Source organism: Cervus elaphus, chromosome 24, assembly GCF_910594005.1.
Source record: "Cervus elaphus chromosome 24, mCerEla1.1, whole genome shotgun sequence".
Classification (NCBI taxonomy): domain Eukaryota; kingdom Metazoa; phylum Chordata; class Mammalia; order Artiodactyla; family Cervidae; genus Cervus; species Cervus elaphus.
The window spans coordinates 40,639,340-40,654,880 of NC_057838.1; the positions used below are offsets into that span (position 1 = coordinate 40,639,340).

Sequence of the window (15,541 nt, forward strand, 5' to 3'; positions counted from 1 at the left end):
CAGTATTAAAAAGAAAAATAATACACATTCTTATTTTATTCTTACTTGAGAAAGTACTAAGGTTGGTCTGTGGATCAAATGTCCTGTTGGGGCTCTGAGTAGATGCCTTTAAAAATGGTATTTGAAATGACCCACAGACAGTGCTTTAACCAATATCATAGGAATCATTTCCATTGCATTGAACTATGTACTTCTGCAAAGAACAGCTTTCTGTGGAGAGTATGCTTGTTGAAAGAAATGACTAATGGATCTTTCTCTAGGCATATTTTGAGATTCTCTTTGTGTTTGATAAAACGTGCCAGGCCTTTTAAAAAATAGTTTGAGATGAGTAGCGTTGTATTAGAAATCTTGTTGTTTGCCCCAAGGAAACCAGAGCTATCCCTGTGACTCTCTGCACTCTTCTCTCTCTGGCTCTGCCCCCTTTCCCTGAACAAATGTTCAGAAGCCTGAGGCTTCTTTTCCAGAACTTGTGTTTGTTAAGTAAGTACAGGTGATAAATATACAAATATTGAATTTTAAAACACCTGCATAAGTATCACCCAAGTCAAGAGCCACCCGGAAGTCCCTTGTACATTCTCACATTGTGTTACCATCCGTTGGTTTTTGCCTGCTTTGGAACTTTGTATAACTGAAATAATACAGTGTGTGCTCTTTTGCATGTGGCTTCATCTATTCAGCCTCATTTTGGTGAGAAGTCTAACTCAGTATCAGTTTTTAAAGGCCCCTCTGGGGGCACCTGTAGCAAAATCTCTTGGTCATACCTGTTATGACCTCATCTTGACTTTATGGCATTTGTAAAGACCCTGACCCTGATGCTGGGAAAGATTGAGGGCAGGAGGAGAAGGGGATGACAGAGGACGAGATGGTTTGATGGCATCACTGACTCAATGGACATGAGTTTGTGTAAACTCCGGGAGTTGGTGATGGCCAGGGAGGCCTGGCGTGCTGCAGTTCATGGGATCGCAAAGAGTAGGACACGACTGAGCGACTGAACTGAACTGTTTCCTCAACTGAGGAAAACCCAATGAACCTTATCTAAGAAGAAGCTGAATGCTAAATGCTGCAGCTCCTGGGTTTGGCTTCCCCACAGAGGGAGACAAGTTATAGAGCTGTCTTTATCATGTCAGCAGGCTGTACCAATTAGCATTCTGTGGAGTCATTCTGTGTAAGAATGAGTACAGGAAGGTCCTGCAGGTCTGCCGCTAGAGGTGGCCACTTAGCATAGTGACTGGCCCTCGTTGAGGAGGTCTGTTCTGTAACTGTGTCTGATCGTGTTGGAAAGCAGAGGTCCCCAACTTTCTCTAGAGCATGTTAACTGTGGTTTGAAGTGTGTGGGAAGAGGCAGAGAGCTTATGTGATATGTCAGACATTTAATAATTCCAGAAAACCCACACCAGCGAGCAGGCAGTGCATGGTTGTCATTCATTTGGTAGAACAAAATTGTCATTAAGAAAATGCAGAATAGTTCTTTTTTAACTGATTCATGCCATTGCAGTATGCATTGGAGAAAACATTTCATTGACCATCACACTTGCGAGTGGATAAATATTCTGAATTTTCAAAGTTTCTTGACTTCCATCATAATTTGGAGAGCTGTGTGCTGCATCGTATGTGTGGTAAACATTCCGGCACTCAAGTATTTTCCTGTTTCAGTACTGTGAAAACAACACAGTGCACAAACTTTGTGTTTTGTAACCAGGGAAAATCTTAGCATTGAGAACAAGCTTACAAAGAAATAAACACATTAAATCACTTGTCCCAGTCTTTCTTCCTCAGAGGATGCCAGGAAGTTTGGAGCAGTCATTTTCCTTCTGTTTTCAAGATGGGAAAGTGGAGACAAAAAGGACATGTTTGAAAACGCAGCCAGAACTTGCACTTCTGTAGACCTCAAGACTGTTTTAGAATGCCAAGTTCATTGTGTGTGCAAGAAATTGGAGGACAAGGGGCAGAGCATCCCAGCTGGTGGTCTGTGGCCCCACTGGTGGGTTTCAGGAGAAATGGAGATAACGGCCCCCTCAACCTTCAGGATGGCAGGTGGGATGGGAGCCAGCCTGGACAGTTTACTTTTGTGCCATGCCAGATGGAGACTGTTTTCTGTGTCCCAGGGCATGAAACAGCTTGGAAAGCATTGCTTTAAATAGACTCTGCAAGACTGTCTGAGGGGCAGTTCAGCTTAGAACTGAATGAGTAGGAGCCAGCCTACGAAGACTTGAGGGAAGAATGTTCCAGAAAGAGGGAGCATTTGCAAAGGCCTTGAAGAAAGAACGGATCATTGTGTCCTTGGGACAGAGAGAGGGTGGTGAGTGGAGCTCTAGAGCACAATGACGTGGAAACAAATGGCAGGCAGCCCCCCGGAGAGGCAGACAGGCCCAGAGGGCTGATCTTCTGGGGCCTCGTCTTCACTGGGGAAGTCTAGATTTTATCCTGAGTGTTCTGGGAACCCATTGCAGGTTTTAAACAGGGGAACGTCTTGGTCATTAATGTAGAAGTGTCAAAGCATAGCATTTTAGACTCAGAAACTAGAAACAGACTGATCATTCACTGCATTTTATTATGTGAAGGAAACTTCTGTGTCTTGCTGCTGTTGATATTCTTGGTGGTATCATTTATTTCATTTGTAAAATCAGGAACTTGTATGAGGTGCCTTCTAATTTCTTGTTGGCTCTAAAGATCTTAATCCCTGTATACATCTCTGTATTAGTTCCCTTGGGCTGTGATAACAGATGACTGAAGCTTAAAAGAGCAGAAATTTATTCCCTCACAGTTTTGGAGGCCAGAAGTCTAAAATCAATGGTTCAGCAGGGTTGGTTCTTTCTACAGGCTTGAGAGAGAGTTGTCCCATGGCTCTCTCTAGATTCTAACTACCAGCCATCCTTGACAGTCCTTGCTTGGCTTGTAGACACAGCACTTCAGTCTCTGACACTATTATCAAATGGTCTTCTCTGTATCGTTGTGTCTTTTTTTAATATTTATTTATTATAAATGAAACAAAGATGAATTTTTTTTAATAATAAAAGGTACAATTCACAAAGAAGATAGACATCATAAACCATTAGTGTTCCTCATGTCTTTATATGATGTTCTTGTAAGGATACCAGTCCCCACTAAGTGATTGGATTTAGGGCTCACCCTAACACAGTATGACCTCATCTTGACTTTATGACATTTGTAAAGACCCTATTTCCCAAACTGAGGTCATACTGACAGGTTCTGGGGATGAGGACTTGAACGTATCTTTGTGGGGGGTACATTTCAACCAGAACACCTTCCTTCTGCTACCACCTTCTTAGTGCCTTCTCCCTTTAGTTTATTGACCTCTACTTAGTTTAATGGAATCCAAATAGCCATTTCATCTGAACAGTTAGTAGGTCAAAATACTACACCTCTGTGGTTGAACAGTATGCTCTGCCCCTTTCACACAGATGAAAGATAGAAATATTGTCAGAATTGTACAAGTCTGACATACCCCCAGATGTCTTGCTTCATGGAATACTTTTAGAGAAAAAAATGGATGGAAGAGATCTGTTTCCACCCCATTTTCCCATATCCTTTTCTACCCTACAAAAGTCTTTTGTTGTTGTTGTTCTTTGTTTTACTTAACCGGTTGTTTGGGTTCACTGATAGATTACATATTTATTTCCTGCCTTGTACCAGAAATTATTTAAAGCATCTTTCTTGTTTGAATAAACAAGATGAGCTGATTAGGGTTGGGGTAAAAGAAGCGGGGGTAAGGTAAAGACCTAAATGGAAGTGGAGAGGCGAGAAGGAGCCACTGGATTGCTCTATCATGCAGGTGGATCACGGATTGGGACTTCACAACTGCTGGTATAGAAAGGGAGACCTTTTGACTTGGCACAGTTCCAAAAATTTCATTGGGCCAGTTTTGAAATTGACTCTGAATTCTAGCTTTGGGGATTACAATGAAGCACATTTCCCTAACACAGTTCTGCTGGGGTGTGGGGGGCATAGAGGGAAATGTGGCAAATTTATGACACTTAACATTTCCGTCTCTACTATTTGATTCAGTCTGGCATAAATACAAAATGGTTTCAAGGACAGGATGCAGTGCATTTCTCTCAAACTGTGTACATTGCGTCCTTCTTAATCTATTTGTCATCCTCATTGTCCGCTTCTTAGATGGATGCCAGTAGTGAAGCGAATGATAGCTTCTCTGGATTTGGGTAAACCTTCATTCACCTACTTCATTTACCTACTAACTGTACTTCAGTATGTATAATTGCCATATCAATTTTTAAAATGTAAACTCTTTTACTTTGCTCTAAAAATGTGTGTGTGTCGGGGGGGTGGGGGGTGTTTGTGTATGTAGTACACCACATATGTATCATGAGGGGGTCATTCTTTTTGAATAGAGTTTCCACACTTAGAAAATTAAAGAGAACTGGTGATAGCACACAAAAATACACACTATTGATCAAACCATTTAATAAATTTAGTTCCCATCCTAGTATATCACTCTCCTTCCTAGCGTCTCCCCCCTACTCATTCTGCCAGTATTTTTTTCTTTAACCTCTTGATGATGGTTGATTTTTTTTTTTTTTTTTTGAGTAGTAGTGTTTCACCTGCGGCCGCAAGGCTGGCAGACCCCTCCCCGCCCCCTCGCGGAAAACGGGGCGGGTGGGGGGGGGGCGCTCACTTATTCTATACCTCTCATGTCTCTTCACCGTGCCAGCTTAGAGTCAAGCTCAACAGGGTCTTCTTTCCTGGCTGATTCCGCCAAACCCGTTCCCTTGGCTGTGGTTTCGCTGGATAGTAGGTAGGGACAGTGGGAATCTCGTTCATCCATTCATGCGCGTCACTAATTAGATGATGAGGCATTTGGCTACCTTAAGAGAGTCATAGTTACTCCCGCCATTTACCCGCGCTTCATTGAATTTCTTCACTTGGACATTCAGAGCACTGGGCAGAAATCACATCGCGTCAACACCCGCTGTGGGCCTTCGCGATGATGGTTGATATTATATAGTACAAATAAACTGCAGATTGAGAAAAGGACAAGGATTTCACAAAGGCAGAGGAAGTAATATAGAAGCTGGATTTGAACCACACATAGAACCACTGACAGGCTTGAATGTGTGGGATTATTAACAACTGAAGCAGAAAATTCTACAATAATAGTGACAAGTTGAAAGTCTTTATTTTGACTGTTAAAGCATTGATTTGAATATCACTTGATTGAGAGGCCCTTGAACTCATGATGCCATCATGATTATTTATAAAAACTATCTTACGATTCTGCTCTAAAAGACCAACGTGAAGTGTCATACAGTACTATAATAGAATATTCTTAGAACAGTTACAAATACAATTAATATTTGGCTCATTCTTTATTTTGAGAGTTAGTCCCTAGTTGTAATTATAACCTACATATGAATATTGTTAAATACTTTCTAAACTTATTTGGGTAGTTTGTCATTTTGTCTCAAGGTGAAATCTTCACCTTTTAAAAATCACTTTTTACTATTAAATTTTGACTTCTATTTTATGTTGATTGACTTTAAGTGTTCTTGTTTCATCTTAATTATCTTCCATTAATGAGCATCTCCACTCTCTTTCAAACTTCATGTCCTCCCCAAACCTAAGAAGGTGACCTTATTTGGAGATAGGGTTGTTGCAGATGTAGTTAGTTGTTAAGAGGAGGTCATGCTGGAGTAGGATGGCCCTTTGATCCAGTATGACTTGTACCCTTATAAGGAGAAAAAAAGTCACAGAGATACATTCAGAAGGAAGACAGCCTTGTGAGGAAACCTATATGGTGACAGAGCATAGAATGATGTGTCTACAAGCCAAGGAGCGCCAGGGATTCCTGACAACACCAGAGGCTAAGAGAAAGGCATGGAACAGATTGTTCCATTGGAGCTCGCAGAAGGAATCAACCCTGTCAGCACCTTGATTTTGGATTTCTAGCCTCTAGAACTGTGAAAGGATAAATTTCTGTTGTTTTAAGCCACCACATTGTGATGGTTTGTTATGGCAGCTGTAGGAAATTAATACAGATTTTCATACCATGAGTGGGGTGTTACTGTAACAGATACCTGAAATTGTGGGAATGGCTTTGGGGTTAGGTCATCAGTAGAGGCTGGAAGAGTTTGGGAATGTGTGCATGATGGAAGAATCTTAGATTACTTAAAGAGATAACGTAGAAGAAATATGAACATTAAAGGTGAATCTTGCAAAGGTTTAGAAAGAAGTGAGGAGAGCTACAGAGAAAGCTTCTGTAGTCTTAGAAAAACATTTACATATCACCTGTAGAATGGTGCTAGAAACAGGAATGTGAAAGGTTCTTCTAGTGAGATCTCAGATGGAAAAGAACTTGTTATTGCAAACTGGAGGAACAGTGACCCTTGTTACAAGGGTGGAGAACTTGGTTGTGTTGTGTCGGCCAGTCACTCAGTGTGGAGAGTAGAACTTGGGTATTTAGCTGAAGAGATTTCCCCAGTGTTAAAGATGCAGCCTGCTTTCTCCTTGTTAACTAGAGTAGAATGAGAGAAGGCAAAGAGAAATTGAGGAAGAAATTATTGAGTATAAAGGGGTCAGCACTTGATGATTTGGAAATTTCCCAGCTTGTCCACACTTCCCCAGTGCTCAGTGGGTAAAGAATCTGCCTGCCATGCAGGACACACAGGAGATGCAGGTTGGATCCCTGGGTCAGATACCCTGGAGGAGGAAATGGCAACCCATTCCAGTATTCTTGCCTAGAAAATGCCGTGGACAGAGGAGACTGGCAGGCTACAGTCCACGGGGTTGCAAAGAGTCAGAAAGGACTGAGCATGCACTCATCATCATCATGAGTTTGTTCACGTAACTGTGCTCTGGAATTGGGGCCACGGGTATGGGTGGACAGCCTTTGGCTAAAGAGATTAAGCATATGGATTTTGGATCCGCTCAGCCATCTGGCACAAGTCAGGAATGGAGGTGGGCTCATCCGGGAGGGACATGTGGAGAATTCTCTTGTCTAATGGTGTGCATCCCCTTGACTTTCACAGAAGACTGACAAGGTTTTTGAGAATGTTACAGCAGCAGAGAAACAACCAGCCTGGACTGAGAAGGGCAGAGATGGGATGAAATGAAGGGAGAATGGGTCTGAGGGCAGAACCAGGAATTCAGAGGCCAGAGTAGGTGGAGCTTCCACCCTAGTGGGTGGGCCCAGAGGACAGAGCATCAAGCCACAGAGGATTATTCTCAGGCTTCAAAACTGATGGAATTTGACCTACTGCATTGTGAACTTGCTTTAGATTGGTTAACTTTTTTTTAATCCATTTCATTTTTTCCCTTCTGAAATGGAAAAAAAATTTTTTAAACACTTGTACAACTGTTGTGTTTTGGAAACAGATAACTTGTTCTTTAGTCACAGGTCTGTGGACAGAGAAATGATACCCCAGGATAGAGTATACCCAGAGTTCCACCTCATTCTGTTTGAGATGAGAGTTAGACAAAAGTTTGGACCTAAAATTGATGTTGGAATGGATTGAGACTTTGGGAGTATTGAGATGAGTGAATATATATTGTATGTGGGACAGACATGAATTGGGGGTGAGGCAGAGGCTAGAAGACAGACTGCATCGTTGGATAGTGCCTCTCCTTAATTCATATCTTCTCAGAACCCTAGAACATGACTTTGGAAATAGGGTTCTTGTAGATGTAATTAATTGTTAAGATAAGGTCATATTGGTGTAGAATGAGCCCTTGATCTAATATGACTGGTATTCTTATGAGGAGAAGAGACACAGAGACACATCCAGATGGAAGACAGCCTTGTGAAGAAACACGCAGAGAGAACGCCAGGTGGTGACAGAAGCAGAGCTTAGGGTGATGTATCTACAAGCCAAGGATTCCTGGCAACACCAGAAGCTACGAGAAAGGCATGGAACAGATTCTCCCCTCAGAGCCTTCAGAAGGAAGCAACCCTGCTGATACCTTGATTTTGGACTTCTGGCCTCTAGAACTATGAGAGGATAAATTTCTATTGTTTTAAGCCAGCCAGTAGTAGTTTGTTATGATGGTTACTAGTAACTAATAGAGGGAGTTTTGGGGAAAATTGATCTAATGACCCATGGACTAGGTATTGTTTTTCATAATGCAGACCCAGAGAAGGGTATTAAGTCAAGTTGAAAATAGGATGAAAAAATATTAAATTGGTCCATACTCAGTGAGGCCTAAATAACTCTTATCTTGCAGTATTTTCTGTATTAAATTGGTATTTTCTTGTTCAAAGAGATCAGTTGTTTCTGCTAATGACTGAGCTGGAAATGCTTTTCATTCTTACAGAGTCAGGGCAGGCAGTTAGTTCTGTGTTCATCTGTGCATGAACTGGTATTTGTCTTTCATGCCTGTTTTCAGAGATGAGTTTCAGCAGCAACTTCTACCTAAAGCTAATGCATTACCTTTTATTTAGATCAGGTTGCATAAATGTATATTAGGCAGGGGAGTTTGAAGTTTGGAACTGGTTCTTTTCAGCAGAGAGGAATTATGATTATATGTCATTGTCATCATTGTCTTTTAAAAAGAATGTTGATATACGGTTTGTTCCCAGAAATAGTCTGAGGGGGTGGGGGTGGGGGTGTGTGTATGTGTCCTTTGAAATTAAAAGCCAAGTCACTGTATTCATCATCTAGTATGAAATGTGTCTGGAGTGGCCTCACTGGAGTCCTGCCCTACATTATCAGTTGCTGGCTCTAGTGTCAGTATGTCATGGCTGGCAGGCTAGCAGGTTTTGGCAGAGGAAATGAAACCTAGTCAGTTACTATGAGATTTATAGTAGACCTGCTATTGCAGGAAGTGGTGAAAAGTTGATTGATAGTTTGAGACAAAATTCTACAGCAAGAAACAGGATGTATGCTTTCTATTTATACCCAGTTTTCTTTTGCCTACATTTCAGGGTTCCTTTTGCACTTTGTTTTGGTGGTTTCATAAAGTTACGGTTCCCTTTTTGCCCCCCTAAAGTCAGTTGCCAAATATAAAATAATTGAGGAAATTTTATATCATCTTAGCCACAGTAAAGGCATGCACCCTTAGCTGTTATTATTACTCTTCACTGGTAGTTGGATTTACTGTAGCTTGTCAGTCTTTAATTTAAAAAAATTTCTCCAAATAGGATATTATTTCACGTGTATAAACAGAATGGAAGGTTGTTTTTTTTTTTAAGTTATATGGCAGGATTACATTTCCAAAAATTTTCTGAGAAAAACCTGCATTGAGTGTAATTTTATTAAAATATGACATTAGTATGATCTATCATGTATCTTTTAAATGCTGAATCTCTCCACTCCATAATTAATACATCTTAACAGATAGGTATTCTTCACTTAGATGTAAAATATACACTATAAGTACAACTAGTAACTCAACATAAGTGTCGGTTGAGTATATCCACATGTACCTGGTTTTTGTAAGAACTCTGGCTAACTAATAATGTCATTTGACAAGGCTTTTTGACTTGACCTAGCCTGGTCTGTTTTGAGTGTGACAGTGAAAAGCCACTAACTGCGTTAAATGAGGTGCTTTCTGAAATGGCAAGGCCATTACAGTTAGATTGTAGAGTTTCCAAGGAGTGGCAGGCTTAGGACCAGCTCCACTTGTGCCGATGTTTGAAAAGAGCAAAGGTGACTCTCTCATGGCTCCATTTTTTCTCCAAAGGAATAATTTCCTTTTCTGTGAACAGTGACTGCTAAATCATCTGTGTAAAATAATTGAACAGAAACAAACCTGACTTTGATTCCTCAGATTAGTTGAGTCATATTCTATACCAATGATATTTTGAAATTTGAATTAGTTTTTTTTTCTTCCTAGCATTCTATGAGAGTTCAAAATGCTTATTCTGTTAAGTTTCTATCAGAAGTTTAATATAAATTTGAGAAACTAGATAGCTTGAGGTAGTAAAAGTGGGATAATAAAAAATAAAGATGAATTAGGGTGGTAAGGAATAAAAAAATAAATCCACATATGATCCATTTTTAAATACACATTATATAATGGATCATTTTTAAAATAATATACTGCTAAAACTGAGAAACAAACTTTTCCCTGAAGGATAGGAAGTTACCTCAGCTGGTAACAGGCAAAGATCACTTGGCTCATCTTTGCCACTTTCCTGCCTGTTAGAGTTGACACTTCTTAGTCCCAGCATTGTGAGGGATGCTTTCTGAAAAGAGCCAAAATTACAGGTGAGGAACTTTAGAATTCCAAATTTATATAGTTATAAGTGACAGATGTAATATTTTTATAGTAGACAATAATAAAGATCCAAACAGTTTTAGCTTGAGTAGATATATCTGTGGTATTCACTAATATTCACAAAAATAATCCACATTTTTTCCCCTCAGATCCTGCAGTCCTTGTAGGTAAAGCTTAGATGTATACTTTAAGACTGCTGAGCTAAAAAGAGACCCGTTACAGTTTCTATGGAGAATTCTGGGCCTTATGCAAGTGAGAACTTGCTCCTTGGGAAGGTGTTGAGTGGCATCAAATTGGGAAGGAATCATGGGAACCTTTTCGGAGCCCGAGTAGTCCTGAGAGGCCCTGTGATGGCAGAGAGAGTGCTAGAGCTCAGAGATGGGGGCTTCCGCTCCTTGCTGGCACCCCCACCCCGCTCAGCGGGGCAACCTTTAGATGGCCTCTCAATTCCTCCAAACTTCTATTTTGCCATCTGTCATGTGGGAATAAAAATGAAGCTGATTCACAGGATTGTCATAGGAGCAAGTACAACAATGTTTGTGGAACGTCATCCTTCATATATTGTCAAAAGTGTTTATTATGGCTGTTAAAAATGTGAGATGTGTAGTCACTGGAGTGTAAGGGCTTTTATTTAAATTTTTTATTTTGGATATTATAGTTTAATAAGAAGCATTCTCTTCTTTCCCAGGTTCATGGCTCTTTATCTCTTAAGGCTGTGTGTCATTACCCAGAGAGGACCTTTTTTTTAGTGAGAAAGATGACAGTGAACTAGTCCTTAGGCTGGCAGAGCCTTGCGGCAGGGAGGTTTTAAACTGGTCCACTAGCTCTGACCAGATGCTTGGCAACTGGTAGCCAAGGCTTCAAAATATAATATGTATATCATCCACAACTGTCTTGGACTTGGATGTAGATTCTATTGCAAACATCTTATTTTACAACTGTGCTTTTAAAGATGTCTCAAACCCACCAGAACTTACCCAGAGTTATACAGCCCTTTGGTAGATCATCTACCAACTCCAGTGGATCTCCCCAAGCTTTCCTTTCAACCGCAGGCCATCTTTCCTTTTCTAAGCTCCAGCAATTCCAGCACCAAAACACAGGGTTTTCCTCGTTGAAGAGAAAATTGCACATCCATGACGGCCATTGTCCTCGTCCCACCCAACCTTGGACACTGACTGCAGTGGAACTTTGGGTCCTGATTACACTCTCCAGACCTGGGGCTGGGGGTAGGGGAAGCATCCCTGCAGGAATCTTTTGTTATGCTAAATATTTTGAGACAAAGGGGTCTCAGGTATATCCAGGCACTTAGGTGAAAATCCCCATCCATCACTCTGTTGAAATGAAGCCTCTAGTCCCCAGTATTTTGGGGTGGACTACGCTTTGACGAATGAGTTTATCCTGTGAACTCAACTCATTCAGTTTGTCTCAAGCCACTCATTTAATCTTTGGAGCCAGAGAAACACAGAAGCCACATCAGCACACTTACGTTTTCACTCACTGCTACCTTTTTTCACTTGTCACACCGGATTTTCCTCCATGGAACAGCAAAGACATCTTTTATGGAAAACTGCAGTATGCCTTACATTGCTTCAAAAAACAAAACAAAATGCATCTGAGTTAGTGAAAAAGTTTATCTGTTCAGTATAGTGTTTATCATGTAATGTTATAAATTTAGCAAAAATATCCTCTGAAATAGCATGAGATGGTTTTCAGTTAAAAAGCACTCTGTGTTGCTCTCTTATTCTGCTTTTCTTTTCTTTTCTAGTTAAGAATTTTGAATAGGTATTCCATTCCCATAAGTTTAAAAATAAACGATATTCATGAAAAGTCTCCCTTTCACGATCATCCTTCATCTTTCCAGCTCCTGCAGTGCCCCTCTACATAAATATTAGTGTTTTCTGTAGCTCTCCAGAGTTCATGGTTAAGTGTACAAGCAACTTCAAATATGTTTTTGCTTCTTTACTTTTTTTGTGTGTTTAACATAGAAAGCAGCATATACATACAGAAAGCCTTTTGTCATTGTTAAACAGTATGTCTGGGTTAGTCCCTGGAGAGCCTCCTGCATTACGTCACCATTGACTATTCCTTCCTGTGGCTGTTCCACAACTGATCTAACCAGTGCCATGTTGGTGGACATTTGGGTATTTCTTATTTTGGAGTATTAGAAACAATGCCGCAGTAAATATTACCGTGTCCTGTAGCATATGTGTTTAATTTCCAGATGTGGTTTTGCTGGGTCAAGGGTATGTACATTTTCCATTTTGAAAGTTATTGCCAGGTTCTCCTGCATCGGGATTATAGCTGTTTACTCTCTCACCAGCAGTGAATGAAAGCGCCTTTCGTCCACAGCCTTGCTGGCAGTGTTACCAAATGTTTGGATTTTTGCCAATCTGATAAATGAAAATATATCTCAGCATGACTTTAATTTGTATTTCTTTTATTTGACTGAAGTTGTTGAACATCTTTTCATATATTTTCAGAGTCATTTCTATTTCTTTTTGTGAGAATTGTCTGCTTGTATCTTTTGCCCATTTTCCTCATGGATTGTTATCTCTATTTTTAAGAACTCTATTAGGGGAATTAGTCCTTGTTTTATTATATAAATCACAAATACTTTTCTCAATTTTGCATTAGCCTTTTGACTTTTCTTATGGCTTTTTTTTTTAACCCTTCAGAAATTATCTTATTTTTATTAGTTGAATTTATCAGTCTTCGCCTTTCTTTTATGGCTTCTACATTTTGATCATAGGAAGGCCTTCTTCATTCTGGGGTCATAAAGGAAATCTCCTTCATTTCCTTGTAATACTTGTTTCCTTTTTTCCTCTGTATCCTTGATCTATTTGGGGTTTCATCCTCTGTGCCATGTGAAGTATGGATCCAACTTTATTTTGTCATCTCTTTAAGCTGTGGACCCTGTTATCCCCAGGCCAGTTAATGAATAGTCCTAATAATTGTTCTTAAAATGGTTTTCAAGGTCCAAAAAGTTGGCAGCTCTTGCAGAAGCCTTAAAGAAAGCATCCCTGACCAAGGCCCAGCTGGGGTTAGAACTGGAGGAGCTGGAGGCAGCAGCTTTTCTGGTCCAGGAGGAAGAAACCACATCAAAAGCAGGAGTCCATTCCACTTCCGGGCAGCAGACGCCTTCCTCCAGCTCTGAGACGAGTAGTTCAGAGGAATCAGAGGGCAGTGCATCACCTGAGACTGAGGAGTCAGACTCGGAACAAGAGGAGCCCGGAGGTGGTGAATCTGAGACAGGGCGTTCCTTGCTTGGTCCCTTTGTTGAAGAAAGCAGCATGGCCCTGCTTCTTAACGATGGTGGGATGTGCAAAAGCACCACCTTCCTGGGGTCTGATGATGGTCAAGGACAGCCGCTGGCCTCCCCCCGGGCTCCCAGAGCCTCTGGGCCTCTGATCCAGGAGCTCGGAGAACAACTGGAGACTTCAGTTCAGATTTCTGAGCCCAAAGACTCTGCTGCTGGACAGCAGGGCAGTGTGCTGGAGAGAGAAAGCCGGCAGACACCTGAGGATCGACTCTTGAGTGGTCTCATTTGTTATTGAGAATTATGTCAGATTTGGTTTTATTGACTGAATTAAAATTCTTCATTTTCACTTTGTACTTTTCCTTGGTATATACAACATTGTTTGTGAGCTAACATTGACACCAGTTGGTTTTCTTGTACCTTTAAGAACAAAGTTCTAAAGCAAACTGTAATTAATATTATCAGGCTTATTTCATGCAGTATAATTATTTTGAGATTCATCAATGTAGCATGTATTGAGGATTTGTTGTTTTTTTTTCCATATCTGAGTAGTATTTCATTGAATGGACATTTGGGTTGTTTCCAGCTTTTGGCTGTTCCAAATAAAGCTGTTATGAACATTTGTGTGCAAGTCTTTGTGTGGACATATGCTTTTATTTCTCTTAGGTAAATATCTAGGAGTGGAATGATGGAGCCGTATGGTAGGTGTATGTTTAACAGTGTAAGAAGCTGCCAAACTGTTTTCCACAGTGACTGTACCATTTTACACGCCCACTAGCAGCCTGTGAGCGCTCTGCTTCTTTCTCATTCTTGTCATCACTTGGTATCATCACTTGGTGTGGTCCATTTTTGCCATTTTAATAAGTGTGAAGTGGTATCTCATTGTGATTTTATTTTGCATTTTAAGACTTCTTATGTTGAGCATCTTTTCACATGTGTTTGTCATCCATGTATCTTTGGTGAAGTGTCTGTTCAAATCTCTTGCCAGTTATTTTTGACCTGGGTTGCTTTTCTTATTTCTGAGTTTGCAGAATTCTTTATAAATTCTAAATACAAATCCTTAAATGAGTCATCCTTGCATGCCTGATAATCTTTGTTTGGATAAACATTGTGAATTTTACCTCATTGGGTGCTGGTTATATGTATTCTCATAAGTATTCTTTAGCTTTGTTTTGGGATGCAGTTGTTTGGAAATAGTTTTGATCCTTGTGGGTCTTGCTTTTTAGTTTGTTAGGTAGGTCTGAAACAGTGCTCCATCTAGGACAAACAATTTCCCAGTCCTAAGGAAAGATTTTCCCATGCCCCAGGGATTATTTTTCTCCAGTCCGGCTGATGAAAACAGACACCTGTGTGAATACTGGTCCCTCTAGTCCTTTCGCATGGCTCTTTCCCAGCCTCATTTGCAGGCTCTCCTCGGTGAGCAGTTGACCCTCTCCTGGTGTCTGGTGTTCTCCACAGCTCTCACCTTTCCCGTACTCTGTCTTATACACTCTGGCCCCCCAGGCCCCCAGCTCTGTCTCCTGAACTCCAGAGTCCACTGGGTTCTCTCTGGGTTGCCCCTCCCTGTGCAGCCTGGACAATCATCTGGGACAGTAGGCGAGGCCCTCTCACCCTCCTAGGGTTTGGTTTCCATTCCTCAGGATCACTGTCTTTCATTGCCTGATGTCCGGTATCTTAAAAACCACATTGTTTCATGTATTATCTCTGGTTTTCTTTTTTCGCTATATCAGAAGGGGGGAGGTTAAACCTAGTCCCTGTTACTCCATCTTGCTTAGAAACATACACTTCCATTAATATTTTATATGTGAATTTCCTCACTTGAGTGTAAGCTCCTTGGGAATGATGTCTGTGTCGTGTCTTATTACCACTGAACCATCAGCCCGTATTCTCAGCGCACCATAAATACTTGCTGAATGAATGAACAAATGAAATAAACCAATTTGCTTTGGGGAGGAAATGAAATGCAATCTGATATGTATTAATCTCAGTAGCATTTTTATTTCAGGAAAGGGTATGATCCCTTTTATTCTACTTCTCTGTAGGTTGTGAGTATTTGTATTTCCACTGTAAATTCCAGTTTGTATTAACAGGATA

The 15,541-nt window shown here is 40.7% G+C and overlaps 1 protein-coding gene across 1 annotated transcript in view; it reads left to right on the top strand.

Moving 5' to 3' along the window:
* Nucleotides 1-14,078, top strand: part of SHQ1 (SHQ1, H/ACA ribonucleoprotein assembly factor) — a 95,511-nt gene extending 81,433 nt beyond the window's left edge. The window contains exon 11 of the mRNA XM_043886521.1: nt 13,166-14,078. Within this exon, the coding sequence (XP_043742456.1) occupies nt 13,166-13,745 (580 nt within the window). The 3' untranslated portion in view covers nt 13,746-14,078. The remainder of the gene's footprint in view (nt 1-13,165) is intronic.
* Nucleotides 14,079-15,541: the final 1,463 nt, after the last annotated feature.